We start from the raw sequence: 14,729 nt of genomic DNA, 5'->3' as shown, positions 1-14,729 counted from the left end.
TTTTTCTAAGGAGTAAACCACTACTGCTCGATTCTGATAGTCCTGCTGCAATAAAGGGTTATATCCATGGATTTAGGGAGTTCTATATCACTGTTCTTCCAGCCAAATGAAGATTAATAACTGGTGTGTATTTATTTTTACCAGTTGAATCTTGTGTGCTAATTATGGAATAAGGTAGAATTATTGCTCTATACATTTTGCACTTGAAACCTCTCCATTGAGTGAGCACAGAATTTATTGTTAGAACATCACCGCTCTAACAATTTATTGTTAGAATACTGCTGTAATGTGAAAAGGAAGCGTGTTCTCTTTTGTTTTTGAAAAGGAAGGGTTTTTGTTTGTGTTTAATTTTACCTGCGTTTCTAGTGGCTTGCCCAGCAAGTTACTGGACAGCTGGGTTGAATTCTGGTATGAGCCAGTCACAAAGCTCTTCCAATGCATTATCTCATTTAATCCTCCTTACAGTTCATGTAAACACTCCTGCACGTTTTCTTAGCCGACCCTGTCCATCCTTTGCTCATTAACCATTTAGTGAATACCCAGCAGGTCCCAGGTCCTCCATACTCCATGGTTTGATAGGAGAGAGGCATTTGTGGCTGCCAATGCACATAAACATATGCTGCTCTCATTCAGGAACCGTGATCAGGAATGCCTGAACTCTGGTATCTTGGTTCTACCATGTCCTCACTTTATGACTATAGGCAAGTTCTTTTGCCTTTCTGGTCTGTGAGTTCCATTGTAAAATGGGGATAATTCCTGTAGCATGGGGATGTCGTGAGAATTAGCTGTAACGATATAGGTAAAGCACCTGGCATACAGCTGAAGCTGAGCCTGTGTTTTCTTGTTCTGTGATGTCTTGCTGCCGCTGTTCCATTCCTTATTGAAGTGCTGACCCCTCTTGGATAGCAAGTTCCCCATAGCAGGAGCTCTTAAGACCGAAGCATCAATTGAAGCTTGGTGGAAAAGTATATTTCATGCTTACGTTCAGGTGGATGTACCCTTGGGCAGTACATCTTGGGTGCGAGCAGTCCCTTAAAGGGGAACTGCTGGCGTGTCCCAGTGTTCAGCATTCCTGTTTACAACTTCCTCCACCCCTCCTGATCTTGGATTCATGCTATGAAGGGTTCTACGAGGTAGCTAGGATGGCAAAAACAGTTATTAAGTCTCAATCCAGTTGGAGCTCACACACAGGTCTTGCACATTTGTACAGAACTCAACTATTTGTAAAGCATCAGCCAATTTGATCCCCTCAGCTCTGAAATAGACAGAAGTTATCCCCATTTTCCATACAAAAGATGGACAGGTTGGGGGAGCTTGATAACATGTAGGATTAGGACCAGCTCTCTTGATTCCTTGTCCAGTGCTTTTTTTCCTATATTTGTTTGTCTAGGCTTCCGGTAATTAGACCTTAAATTAGCTGGCCTCCCAACTCAGGAGGATGAGTTTTGTTAAATTAATACCTGTTGCTCCTGACCCTCAAGCAGCTCCCATGTGGAGTTTCCCACGGTGCTTCGGGAAGCCAGCAAGCTCTGTCCTGGTGGCTCTTTTCCATGACTCCTGAACAAGTGTGGCACATCTCCAGATCCGCAGTCACACCAGCCTCTCTGGAAGTTATCTGCTACTCTTTGAGGTACCTCCAGGATCCCCAGGGTGAGTTTCGTGGATACTATGTAGGTTACATTTTTTATTTTTATTTTTTTTAATTTTCTTTTTTTTTTTTTTGCGGTACGCGGGCCTCTCACTGTTGTGGCCTCTCCCGTCGCGGAGCACAGGCTCCGGACACGCAGGCTCAGTGGCCACGACTCATGGGCCCAGCCGCTCCGCGGCATGTGGGATCCTCCCGGACTGGGGCACGAACCCGTGTCCCCTGCATCGGCAGGCGGACTCCCAACCACTGCGCCACCAGGGAAGCCCAAGTTTACATTTTTAAAAAGACAGCTTTATTGAGCTATACTTCCCATACCATACATTTCACTTCTTTAAAGTATGTCATTCTGTCATTTTTAGCATATTCACAGAGTTGTGCAACCATCACCACAATCAATTTTAGAACATTTTCATCTCCAGTAGAAAGGCTGTACCGATTAACAGTCACTCTCCTTTTCCCTCAGCCCTCTAACTTCCCCCAAATCCTAGACAAAACCATAATCTACTTTCTGTCTCTATAGCTTTTTCTATTCTGGACATTTCATATAAATGGAATCATATAATATGTGGCCTTTTCCTTAGCATAATGTTTTCAAGATTTATCCATGTTCCAGAACCTGTCAGTGCTTATCTTCTTTTTATTGCTGAATACTATTCCAGTATATAGATGGATCACATTTTATTTATTCATTGATCAGTTGATAGTCAGTTGGGTTTTTTCCACTTTTTAGCTATTACGAATAATGCTGCTATGAACATTTGTGTATAAGTCTTTGTGTTGACATATGTTTTCATTTCTCTGGGGTATTTACCTAGGAGTGGAATTGCTGGGTCACGTAGTAACTCTGTGTTTAATCATTTAAGAAACTGCCAGGATATTCTCCAAAGCGGTTGCACCATTTTACATTCCCACCAGCAGAGTGTGAATGTTCCAGCTTCTCCACATCCTCACCAACACTTGTTTTCATCTATTTGGATTATAGCCATTCTGGTGAGTGTGAAGTGGAATCTCATTGTGGGTTTTATTAGCGTATGTTTTAAATTAGACCACCTCGAACATATTTTCCAAATGTAGTGACACCTATCCAATTATCTTCATGTGACAGAATAACTGACAAAAAAGGAATGGGAGCCAGGATTGGAGGAGGTGGACATGAGACAGTGGGGTAGGTGCTGAAAGGGAGAGAGTTTAGGGTGTTTCAGGAGACACAGCTGGGGCTTGATAAACAAAGAGATGCAGGGAGCCTCCAGCAGAGACTAGAGCTCGGGGGACTACTTGAGCGGAATTGGTTCCAAGTATATCTTCTTTCTGGGAATCTTCCATTGTAAAGAAGACAGGGCCACTGAATAAGCAGAATCACATTTGGTATTTATGATATTAAGTGGAAAACAGTTAAATATAATCTTAATGCTGCTAGGATTATAGCCATATGAAAACATGTCTGTCTGTAGATAGGCCCTGAAAGAGAACAGGGGAAAATAAACACACTTCTGTTAGGGAGCTAGGATGGTGGGGTTTAAGAAAATGTTTATTTCTTTTTCTTTTTTCCTTTATTGATATCATACTGTTTGTGCAACACCAAGTTGTTAGGCAAGAACCAAAAAAAATTCACGTTAGCAGCCCCCACTTCCTTACCAGCCGTCCTCGAGCCTCGTGCTTCAGCCACACTAAGCCTCCCATTGGTCTCAGACATGTCTGAGCTTCACTGTGACTCTGTACCTTGCAAATGCCATCCTCCATCCTCAGAATGCCCTTGGCTCCAGCACATCCTCTGCCAAATTAGTCCTTGTTCTTTTTAGCCCAGCTCAAATGTCCCCTCCCACGAAGCCACGCTCATGGGGTCTCCCCGGAAGAATGCGTCATCCCTTCCTCCATATTCCGCTTTGGCTTCTGTTTCGGCCAGCAAGGGGCCTGACACATAATGTGTTATTTCTGGAGACTGCATTGTTCCCTCCTGGCACCCGCACCTTTGCAAGGTGACTTTGTAGCGCCTCCTGTCAAGAGGCGGAGCCTATTTCTCCCCTCCTAACTGGCCTCTAGACTCCACTCATTCCCTCCAGTCCATTCTCCTCACTGTAGCCAGTGATTTTTTTCATGTACAAGTCTGATCATATCCCTGCTTAAAATTCCTCAGTGGTTTTCCATTAACTTGGAAAACAGTCCATACTCCTCAGTGTGACAGTTGCGGCCTTGATGGAGCTGGCCCTGCTCATCTTTTCAGACCCACCTCTCTTAACAGCTTACCCTGAGGAAGTTGCCTCTACTTGGAGCATAAGCCCCTCTCCACCCTTTCAGCTATCTTCTGCTCAACCTTCAGGTTTCAGATAGACTGCACCTCCTCTCACCCCACCCCTCTGAGGCTGAGTTAGTTGGTGCCCCTCCTGTGTATGCCCAGAGCATCCTGACAATCTAACCTTTATCGCAGTGCTTTTCAGTTTCTGCAGCTGTCTCCATTACTAGATTGTGGCTCTATTCCCTGTGCTGTACAATACGTCCTTGTAGCTTATTTTATATATGCTAGTTTGTACATCTTAATCCCCTACCCCTATCTTGGCCCTCCCCCTTTCCCTCTCCCCACTGGTAACCAATTAGTTTGTTTTCTATATCTGTGAATCTGTTTCTTTTTTGTTAAATTCACTAGTTTGTTTTATTTTTAAAATTCCTTGTATAAGTGATATCATATAGTACTTGTCTTTCTCTTTGACTTACTTCACTAAGCACAATACCCAAGTCCATCCATGTTGTTGCAAACGGCAAAATTTCATTTTTTTCCTTGTTCTTTTTTGTGTGTGTATCTGTTATAGATTTTTGGTTTGTGGTTACCATGAGGTTTATACATAGCAATCTTTATGTATATGTGATTGTTTTTAGTTGCTGATCTCTTAATTTCAAATGAATTTTAATACCCCTGCATTTGTACTTTCCTCCTATTGTGATGACTGTCTTTGACATCATATTTTACATCTAACTGTTTTGTGTATCCCTTAACTACTTATTGTGGATATAGATGATTTTGCCACTTTTTTCTTTTAACCTGCCTACTGGCTTTGTGTGCGGATGATTTCCTACATTTATAGTATATTTGCCTTTACTGGTGAGCTTTTTCCTTTCGTAATTTTCATGTTTCTATTTGTGGCCTTCTCTTTTTCACTTAGAGTTCCTATAACATTTCTTGTAAAGCTGGTTTGGTGTTTCTGAACTTTTGCTTTTGATCTCCCCATAAAATCTGAATGAGAGCCTTGCTGGGTACAGTATTCTTGGTTGCAGGATTCTTCCCTTTCATCACTTTAAATGTATCATGTTGCTCCCTTCTGGCTTGCAGAGTTTCTGCTGAAAAGTCAGCTGATAGACTTATGGGAATTCCCAGGTATGTTATTCCTTTCTTTTTGCTTTCCCCTTTCTGCTTGGAATAGTCTCTCTTTATCTTTAATTTTTGCCATTTTAATTACAGTGTGTCTTGGTATGTTCCTCTTTGGGTTAATCCTGTATGGGACTCTCTGTGCTTCCTGGACTTGGATGACTGTTTCCTTTCCCAGATTAGGGAAGTTTTCAGCTATTATCTCTTCAAATGTGTTCTCTGCCCCCTTTCTCTCTGTCTTCTCCTTCTGGGACTCCTGTAATGTGAATGTTAGTATGCTTGATGTTGTCCCAGAGGTCTCTTAAAACTGTCCTCATTTCTTTTCATTCTGTTTTCTTTTTCCTTTTAGCATCAGTGATTTCCACTACCCTGTCTTCCAGCTCACTGATCTGTTCCTCTGCATCATTTGGTCTACTTTTGATTCCCCTTGGTGTATGTTTCATTTCAGTTATTGTATTTTTCATCTCTGTTTGGTTCTTTATATTTTCTAACTCTTTGTTAAAAACTTCTAACTTTTGCTCTGTGCATCCATTCTTCTCCCGAGTTCTTTGATCATATTTATGATGACTATCCTGAACTCTTTCTTGGGTAGATCAGCGCTCTCCACTTCACTTAGTTCTTCTTCTTAGCTTTTACCTTGGTCCTTCATCTGGAACATGTTCTTCTGTTGCCTTACTTTGCTTAAATTGCTGTTTGTATTTTTATGTATCGTGTAGGTTAGTTGTTTCCTGACCTTGGAGAAGTGGCCTTTTATAGACGTCCTTTGTGTCCCAGCACCCCACTCCCCTCTTGTCCCCAAGCTATATGCTCTAGGGTTTCCCCCATGAGGGCTGCATGGGTCTTTCTGTTTGGCAGGCTATGTGGGCAGTCTGCTAGGCTTGGGTAGTCCCCAGTCCAGTTGGTTGCCAGGCCCCACCTTGCGCAGAGGCTGCTGGCTGTTGGTTGGCAGGGCTGTCACGAGGCAGCTGACTGCACAACCCCAGGCGGCCCTGGGGCTAGTACTGGCTCACTAGTGGGTAGAGCCATGATCCAGAAGACTCCAGGATTGTAGTCTGCCCACTGGTGGGCGAAGCCAGGTCCTGAGGTTAGTGTCAGACTACTGGCAGGCAGAGCTGGGTTCTGGAGTGTTTGCAGGGCCCCAGGATCCCAGAGCTGGTGTTGTATCACTTCGGGGGTGGGGGAAGGGAGATTCCTGACATGGGTGGAGTATGGGGTGTCCCAAAGCTTTGTTGGCTTGCTAGTGGGCATGGCCAGGGCCCAGCTGGTCCCAGGGGAGCCTGCTGTGGGCCGACTGGGTCAGCAGGCTGTGGGATTGCGGATTTCTTGCCTCTCGTGTCTGTCCTCTTGTGGGTGAGGCTGGTCCAAAGGTTAGAGCAGACTTCATGGAGGGCAGGGTTGGGGCCCAGGGGGTTCTGGGACTGGTGCCTACCCACTGGTGGGTGGAGCTGGGCCCTGGGCCCTCTGGTGGGCAGGGCAGTGTCCAGAGGTGGCTCTGGGCTCATGAGGTCTTTAGCTTGTGTGCTGACAGGAGGGACTGTGTCCCCACCCAGTTAGTTGCTTGGCCTGAGGCATCCCAGCCCCAGTGCCTAGAGGCTGTTGTATGGGGTCAGGTCTTGGTGCTAATGAGCCAGAGGACGGGACCCACAGTGGTGCCCACCAGCGCCAGGGGCCATGCGGTAGAAGCAGCTCCCAAGAGTGGCTACCACCAGTGCCTATGTCCCCAGCGGAGCCACAGTCGCCCCCCCCCCCCCCCCCGCCCCGGCAGGAGACTCTCCAAGACCAGCAGGTAGGTCTGGCCCAGGCTTCTATCAAATTAGTGCTTTTACCCTGAGTTCCAGAGCATGTGAGGTTTTTGTGTGCCCTTTAAGTTTCTTCTTTCCCCAGTTTTGTGGGACTCCTGAAACCAAGCCCCTCTGGCCTTCAAGGCCAATTGCTCTGTGGGCTCTTCTTCCCAGTACAGGAACTCCTGTGGGAAGATCCTCTGCAATATAATTACCCTCATTTGTGGGTCATCCAGCTGGGGGTACAGGACTTGACTGTATCATAAGCCTGCCTCTCCTACCCATCTCGTGTGGTTCCTTCTTTATATTTTTAGTTGTAGATCTTTTCCAGGAGGTTCCCATATTTTTCATTGATGGTTGTTCTACAAACAGTTGTGATCTTTGTGTGCTCGTGAGAGGAGGTGAGCTAAGGGTCTTTCTACTCTGCCATTTTGACCAATTTATTGGTCATGAAACATCTTTGATAGACTTAATTCCCAGTTACCTTTGGGGGTATTTTTTTGGTTGCTGTTCCTATTGTAAATGGTATTTTCTCTTGAATTGTGTTTTACATGTTGCCAGTGTACTGAAATGCATTTGATTTCTGTATATTGATCTTAAATCCAGCACCTGATGCTTTTGGATTCACTAAGTGGAAAATCAAAATCTGTGAAAAGTGAGTTATTTCTTCCTTTTTAGTCCTTGCACCTTACTTTCTTTTCAGTCTAAGTGCTGCGGCAGAGGCAGTGTAGGGACAGTGATGAATAGTGATCCAGGATATCCTCATCTCACCCCAGCCGTGAATGGAGTGCTTCAAACATTTCATTTGCTCCGGGTTTCCTGTAGATATCCTTTGTGAGGTAAGGGGAGTTCCTTTCTGTTCCTAGTTTGCTAAGCATCTCTATGGTTTGTTGCTGAATCTTACCGAATACTTTTTCTGCATCTGTTGACATAATCTATGTTCCATCTGTTACTGATTACTTGGGTTCCTCTACTCCCTACAAGATGAGAAAATAATTTACAATATAAAGAAAACCTTGAGATCCTTTTAGTGCTTGCCTTTATAACACATACTGGCTAGTATGGAGACTAAAACCCAGAAAGCCTGTTTATCCAGCCCGACGCTCCCTTGTTTGCTTTCAGGCCAGGCAATGGACCGTTCTAGTCGGTGGGGGCTGGTGGAGCTGCTGGCCGAGGGAGGCCAAAGAAGCCCTGCTCTGTCAGGTGCAGAAAGCACAGGCCCAGGGGCCGGGAACACAGGGGACCTAGAGGACACGTGACAGCTGCCAGACTGGAGAGGGGACAGGGCAGGCATCTCTTCCCCACCCTTGGCCATGGCCAGCTTTACCTGCCTCTGAGGAGCCCCTTCCTAGAGCTCCACAGCCAGCCTCGGAGTGGGCAGACTCTTTCCCAGAGAGCCACTCAGAAAATGAAGGTAGTAATTCTTCCAAAGAATTCCAGGCTGCAGCAGAACACTGGAGAGGAGTAAGGTCTCTCGTGACAGGTTTTCCGAATGGTGGAGTCACCGGTATGAAGACGTGCGCTTGCCCTCATGACTTAACTGTGCACTGAACAACTCTATCCACTGTAAGAGGCTCTTTAGACCCAGGGATCCAGGCCCACGAGACACAGAGGCCGGGACTGTTGTCGTCACACCTCCACAGGGCTGTCCAGGGGCAGAAGAACACAGAAGTGTGACCACAAAGGGGACAAACCAGGACCATCTGGAGGAGCTAAAGGAAGCATAGAGGCTGACTCAGCATAAGGAAGAACTTTCATAGGGATTCCCTTGGTGAGAGGGATTGCCCCATCACAGCAAGTGAGCAAAGACCTGAGGACCATCTGGCAGGGATTGGAGAGAGAAGATTCATGCCAGGATGGAACTGCTGGCCTCCAAAGTCCCTTCTGTCCCTGGAATATGCAGTGACACCAATGAACCCAAGAGCCAAGGTGGTCAACGTGACGTTCTGGCTCATGACATCATTCCGCAGGCTCCGCTGCCCTCTGTACCAATGAGTTTGACACCTCTGGTCCCCTGGGGTGGCCTGTGCTCTCCCCAAGAGCTTGAGAGCCCTTAGGAGCTCTGTGTTCCTATTTTGCAAATTGGATCAGGCTAAGATTCTGTACTGTGGGAAGGTGCCAAGAAGCCATCAAAGCCCTCCAACATGAAGGGGAGCGGAGGGAGTAGAGTGGTTGTTCATCCACCAGTGTAGCACAAACGGGGGCTTTATTGGTGGGGCTCAGGACGCTGTGACAGCCCAGCACGCAGGCTGTGAGGGCCTGGGCAGCTGCCAGGAGGCGAGACGTGAGGGGACCAGCCTCTGCACTGTGCTGCTTGGGGCACGTTGTCCCTTTTCAGTTCTTAAGAGGCAAGTGTGCAGGAAGAGGGTTCAGGACTTCACAAACTGGTGGGTGACCTCGTAGATTCCCACAGACTCCTGAGCCTTTTCGTCATAGTCAGTCCAGTCCTGTGGGAAAAAATGGCAGTGTTAGCCTCACGAGGCAGCCTGGACAGCATGGGGAGTGGAGGACTAGGACTTAAAAGGCCCAGCTCAGGCTCCGGCTCAATCTTCAGGAACACGTCAGACCCAGGACAGAGCCAGACTGCTCGGGCCTGAATTCCTACTCTTCTAGCTTTGTGATTTTGGGCAAGTCACTAACTTCTCTGAGCCTTCGTTCTGTCCTCTATTTAAAAAAAAAGAGGACAGAAGTAGATTTTACATTGAATGTTGAAAGAATCAAGAGTTAACACATGTAAAAGTATTTAGCCTAGGGCCAGGCACATATGAGAGCTCAGTAAATCCAATTACTGTTATTAGGTGCTATGCAAACTGAATGATTTTGTCCTTCCTTCCTCTGAGGCCTGACCACAAGCCTTCCTTATCTGCAAGGCAGTAACATGTCCAGTTGATTCTTGGTATTCACAGTAGTTACGTTCTACAAAGTCCCCACAAACACTGTATTAGTGAATACTGAATCACTGCTCCCAGGGGAAATAACAGGGTTAGGTTCCTGGGAGCATATGATTCTGTTTAAAAACACCTTATTTAACATACATACATATATATATATATATATATATATATAGCTGATTCACTAATACTGAACTCACAGCCAACAGTGCTGTATCTCACACCTGAACAAGCTTGTCTAACATGTATCTTCTCTGTAAGGCACACCCAGCTTTCCTGCGTGTGAACACTAGGCAACGCTTTAGCACTACACTTGGGGCTATCGTAAACACCAAAATCACCAACAAAAAGCACGGAAGTGTGGAGTCGGCTTCCCACTGAAGAGCCTTGTTCACCAAAAGGGTTATTCCCACCAGGTGCCCTAGAGCTCCCTGCAAGGCCCCCAAGTCCCGTACCTTTTCCTGCAGATTAATGTCACTGAAGACTGTCCCGGATTCCAGACCCTCAGCAGCAAAGCCGGCCTGCAGGTGACAGGAAGGCAGCGGTTAATCTAGGGGAACGGAGGCACTGGTCTGGCCTGTGGGGCCTGGTCAGGGAACTGGCCTTTCTCACAACACCTCTGGCATGGGAAGACAGAAATACAGTTGGGCTACTGTTCTGGAATAACTACTGAGCTTCCATGCCCTGGCAGCTGCCCTGGGACTAGAGTGGTTTCTCCAAATTAGAGCCCTGGCCCAGAAGGCAGGAGGTGTGGGGTAAACCCGTCCATTACCCTTGATTTTCTGAAACACCTGGGCACGTCACTTCCCTCTCTGGACCTCAGTTTTCTTACTTATGAAACGGGGATGACAATACTCTCTCTTCTGCCTACTTCACAGGGTTGTGAGGTGAAAATGCTACACAAATAAAGTGGCCTGAGCACTGGCTCTGGAGTCGGATAGATGTGGGTTCAAATTACAGCTCCATTGCTTACTAACTGCATCACCCTGGGCAAGTGGCAAAATCTCTGAAGTTCTTTTCTCATCTGAAAAATAGGATGTATAACTTCACAGAGTTACTGTGAGGATGAAGGGAAGTAACATTAAAAGTGACAAGCCTGGTGCCCAACATATATTAGATGCTTAATAAATAACAACTGTTATTCTTAGAAATGAGAATTCCTAGTCCACGGTCTCTGTAGGAAGCAAGTTCTACTGTCACTTCCTATACGCCCTCCCCAAAGATACAGGTTCCCCAGGAAGACATGCACCTGGGGCTGGAAATCGACTGGTTCAAGTCCTCGGCACTCAAACTCCACTATCGTCTTGAACTTCTCGTTGTCTTCGGCCTAGAAAGGAAGTGTGTTGAGGAGGTAGGTCTAACTGTGCCCTCAGGTTGACTCCACAGCCCCTGAGAGCCCAGAATGGGACTCAGGGGCAACTCATCCCGTTCTGGAAGAAGGCTGCCTTGACACCTGCTTGCCACGAGATCTTCCTGGATGTGGGCTCTGGGGTCAGAGTGCCTGGATGTGAGCTCACACACAGTTCTGCCTCTCTTTTCCTCTGGGCCTAAGATCGTCAGCTGGAGCTGAGGAAACCACTACAGGTTTATTATGAGAACCTGAACTAGGTGTAAATTGCCCAGTATAGGACCCGATACTATGCTCAATGAATGGTAGATAAAATTATCAAGATAAAAACTATGAAGAATGTTAACCTATAAGGTTTCCAGGTCATCCAAAAGGCCCCAGTACACTTCGCTGTGGCCCTTTGCTAACCATCCGCCATGCTGTCAAGGCAGGGGCTGACTTAAAGCCTTTGAAGTGGCATATGCATGTGGAGGAGGCACACCGAGGGGGGTGGTACAGCCAGGAAATTCATGCCTCCCTGACCCCTGGGCCCACAGACCCCACGGACACACCCACACATTCATTCTCATCCTGTCATTTACTGTAGAAATGCTTCCTGCACACCAACCTTGTGTCTGGCCCTGGACTGGTTTTTGTTCGCTGGTCTGTCTCTTGCACTAGATTATGATTTACTTGAGTGCAAGTCCTTGTGTGATTTTTCCCTTTAACTTCAGGACAAAGCTGAGAATTTGGCATAAATCAGACATTTTTCAAAAATACCAAGTAGGAATGGATGAAGACACAGACCCAAAGCATACACTCCCTCCCTCACCTTTGGACTAATCTGTTAATGCAGTAACATATAAATACTTAATAAAATCAAATATCAAGGATGGATGCACTGTCTCATCCATGGATTCAGAGAAGGCTCACTAGCCCTCCAAGATGTAGACAAGGCAAGTGTTCCCAGTGATGGAAACGGAGTGGCCAGGTTGGGTCAGAGGTCCCCTAGGCTCCCACAGCCCAACACTTACAATAGCCTAGTTACGAGTCTTTTTCCTGCCGAGCACTCAGTCAGGGTAAGGTGAATGAATGACTGACAGCGAATGAATGACTGAGTGAATGAACGAACAAGTAAGCACATGAAGTCCGTCAGTTCCATGTAGGTCACTCTGGTGCAGATATAACTCAAGAACTCAGGCCTCCTAGTTCCCGGCTTGGATCTCATCCCCCCATGCCTGCCATTGCAGCAGGAAACTTACATTGTAAGGTTTGATGGTGCTGCTCAAAATCTCTGAAATGTAAAAGAGAAGACAAAGTCGATTGAAGTCCATATCCCGGCCCCAGCCAGGTACCCAGATGTGGCTCTGGGCAAGAGTCTACGGCAGAAGCTTGGATACCTCAGGCCTGGGTCCACCCACAGGTAACATGAGCATGCTTTCGGTCTGGCACCACAAAGCCGATGGCCAGCCTGGCAGAGGTCAGTCAATATCCATGGCCTACCTACCAATGGAGTTTTCCCTTGAACACAGCTTGCACTTCTGGACCATGGAGGCACTGCCACGGCCTCCCTTCAGTGCCACGTTGTCCTGGCAAGCAGTAAACAGAACCTCTAGTCACATATCAGTCAGATGTAAGGGTACCCAGGAGACCCAGTCCTACCACTTATTATCAATTAATATTATAACTATTTAAATACACACCATCTATATCTATCAAGACCCAGACAGGGTGAGCAACTTGCTAGGACAAGAATCCTGGGAAGGCTTCTTGAGAGCGAGGAAAGGACTTCCCCTTGATTTTGAACTCTGCCTCACATCCCAAAGCCCATTGTTCCCAGTTGATCACACTCTGCCTGCCCTCCCAAACCACAAAAAGTGGGGTCCAAAGACCGGGGAGGTGAGGGCCACATATCCCTACCCAGAGGCCTATGTGTGTCTGTATATGGTTATAGTGGTGGGGGGAGCAGTTACCATCAGCCGAATGTACTGCCACTTCTCTGAAATCTCACCACAGTTGCCACATTTCATCTTGGGGAGGGGGAAAAAGAGTATTAGTAAAGAAGTTGGCTCAGTTGGGCAGATGCTGAGGGAAGGGTAAGAACAGTGTGAGGTGGGCAGGCTCATCATCTTGTCAGCAATCTTACCTCATCCTTACGACCAGCCCCACTAAGGACAGAACCAGACTTCTCTCTGGGCAAAGTGTTTCTCGTGTTGGCTTGCTCATCCTCCTCTAAGAAGTCCCCAGTCTGGCTAGGGATTCAAGGCTCAAGTAGTACAGAAATGGCTTCAAAGTCGTCCCCCCACCCCCCGCCCCTGTTGAGTTAGGAGCTTCCTGTGTGTCCTTACAGGCCCTGTAGGTTCCTGGTAAAAGTATTTATCACTCTGTTGCTACTCCTTCTTTGTCTCCTTCTCTAGACCCTGCTTTTTGAAGCCAGGAAACATCAACTCCTCAAATAAGCCCTGGCACTCGGGCTTCAAAATATTTGGAAATAAAGGTGGGCAGAATGCTTCCTGAAAGATAGGGCTTTTGTCAGGTACTGAAGGATTCTGGGATTTAGACTAAAAGGAAAACAGATCAGAAGCTCCGGGATCTGGGAGAGTAAAGGACCTCAAACTGCTCAGTTAAGAAGAGGACCTCTGTATACCATCCCACTAGAATACCAGATTTACCAATACAGGATGGGGAATTAAGAATGGAGCCATGCACAAAATTAAATGATTTCACAGTAAGTAAAACCTAAACAACAAAAGAGAAGGTGAAATTACTCTTACTAAATCATCACAAGATCCCTTCAAGTAGCCTTTCGTTTAGTGTTTGTTTACATACCATGAAATATGTTACGGAGGAAAAAATTACAAAAGATATTTCAAGATACTGCCAATTAAGAATTAACCAGTAGGGCTTCTCTGGTGGCGCAGTGGTTAAGAATCCTCCTGCCAATGCAGGGGACACGGGTTCGAGCCCTGGTCCGGGAAGATCCCACATGCCGGGGAACAACTAAGCCCGTGTACCACAGCTACGGAGCCCACACGCCTAGAGCCCGTGCTCTGCAACAAGAGAAGCCACCGCAATGAGAAGACTGCGCACCGCAACGCAGCCAATAAATAAAATTTTTTAAAAAGAATTGACCAATAAACTTAAAAAAGCAAACATAAAATTCTACCCAGAAGAAAAGAAAACATTTAATAAGCATTTCTCATCTAGCTGGAGAGAAAGCTCCTGTTCACCACTGAGACAGGGTGGGAAACCTTTACGCGGCCCTGGCGCCCCCACCACAGCCTTACCTTCAGGTACCACCGGAAGTCCTCGCCCACTGGCCGGAGGTTGGTGACATTCTCCAGCGTGGCTTTGAGCTGCAGCGCAATTTTCTGAGAGGAGGAGAGCCAGGGCGACGGCGTCAACAGCGCCCGGGCAGCCCCGCGCCTAGCCCCTGCCCGGCCCCGCCCCTCTCCTCCCCTCCCGGCACGAGCTGTGCCTCCCCGCTCCTTCTCAGCGCGAGCCCACTCCCCTCCTTCCCTCCTGGTGCGACCTCCTGCCTCCCAGGTTCTCGCCACCTCCCGGCCTCTGCCCAGGCAGTAGCTCGCCTCCGCTTACCCCCATAGCGACCCGGCTCAGCCGGCGCTGGCTGCGGCCACTGCTTTCCGGCCCGTCGTAAACGGCGGGCGCCGCATGCGCACCCTCGCTGCGGCTCTGGGCGGGGCGCGGGGCGGGTCTCAGCGCG

At 47.3% G+C, this 14,729-nt stretch overlaps 1 protein-coding gene across 2 annotated transcripts; it reads right to left on the bottom strand.

The window, feature by feature from the left end:
* Positions 1-8,974: 8,974 nt before the first annotated feature.
* CZIB (CXXC motif containing zinc binding protein) lies at positions 8,975-14,729 on the bottom strand. 2 transcript variants are annotated; one of them, XM_004319965.4, is made up of 8 exons: positions 14,603-14,729; positions 14,293-14,376; positions 12,979-13,035; positions 12,513-12,594; positions 12,268-12,299; positions 10,928-11,005; positions 10,134-10,199; positions 8,975-9,234 (listed from the first exon to the last, which is right to left on the bottom strand). In XM_004319965.4, exons 1-8 carry the CDS (start codon positions 14,606-14,608, stop codon positions 9,157-9,159), a joined length of 483 nt encoding a protein of 160 aa, XP_004320013.1. In that variant the 5' UTR covers positions 14,609-14,729; the 3' UTR covers positions 8,975-9,156. The 2 variants fall into 2 exon arrangements, with proteins under 2 accessions (XP_004320013.1, XP_019793330.1); XM_019937771.3 differs by lacking the exon at positions 14,603-14,729 and adding an exon at positions 14,538-14,592.

The sequence above is a fragment of the Tursiops truncatus genome, chromosome 1, assembly GCF_011762595.2.
Source record: "Tursiops truncatus isolate mTurTru1 chromosome 1, mTurTru1.mat.Y, whole genome shotgun sequence".
Lineage (NCBI taxonomy): Eukaryota > Metazoa > Chordata > Mammalia > Artiodactyla > Delphinidae > Tursiops > Tursiops truncatus.
This window is presented reverse-complemented; position numbering and strand designations above follow the sequence as displayed.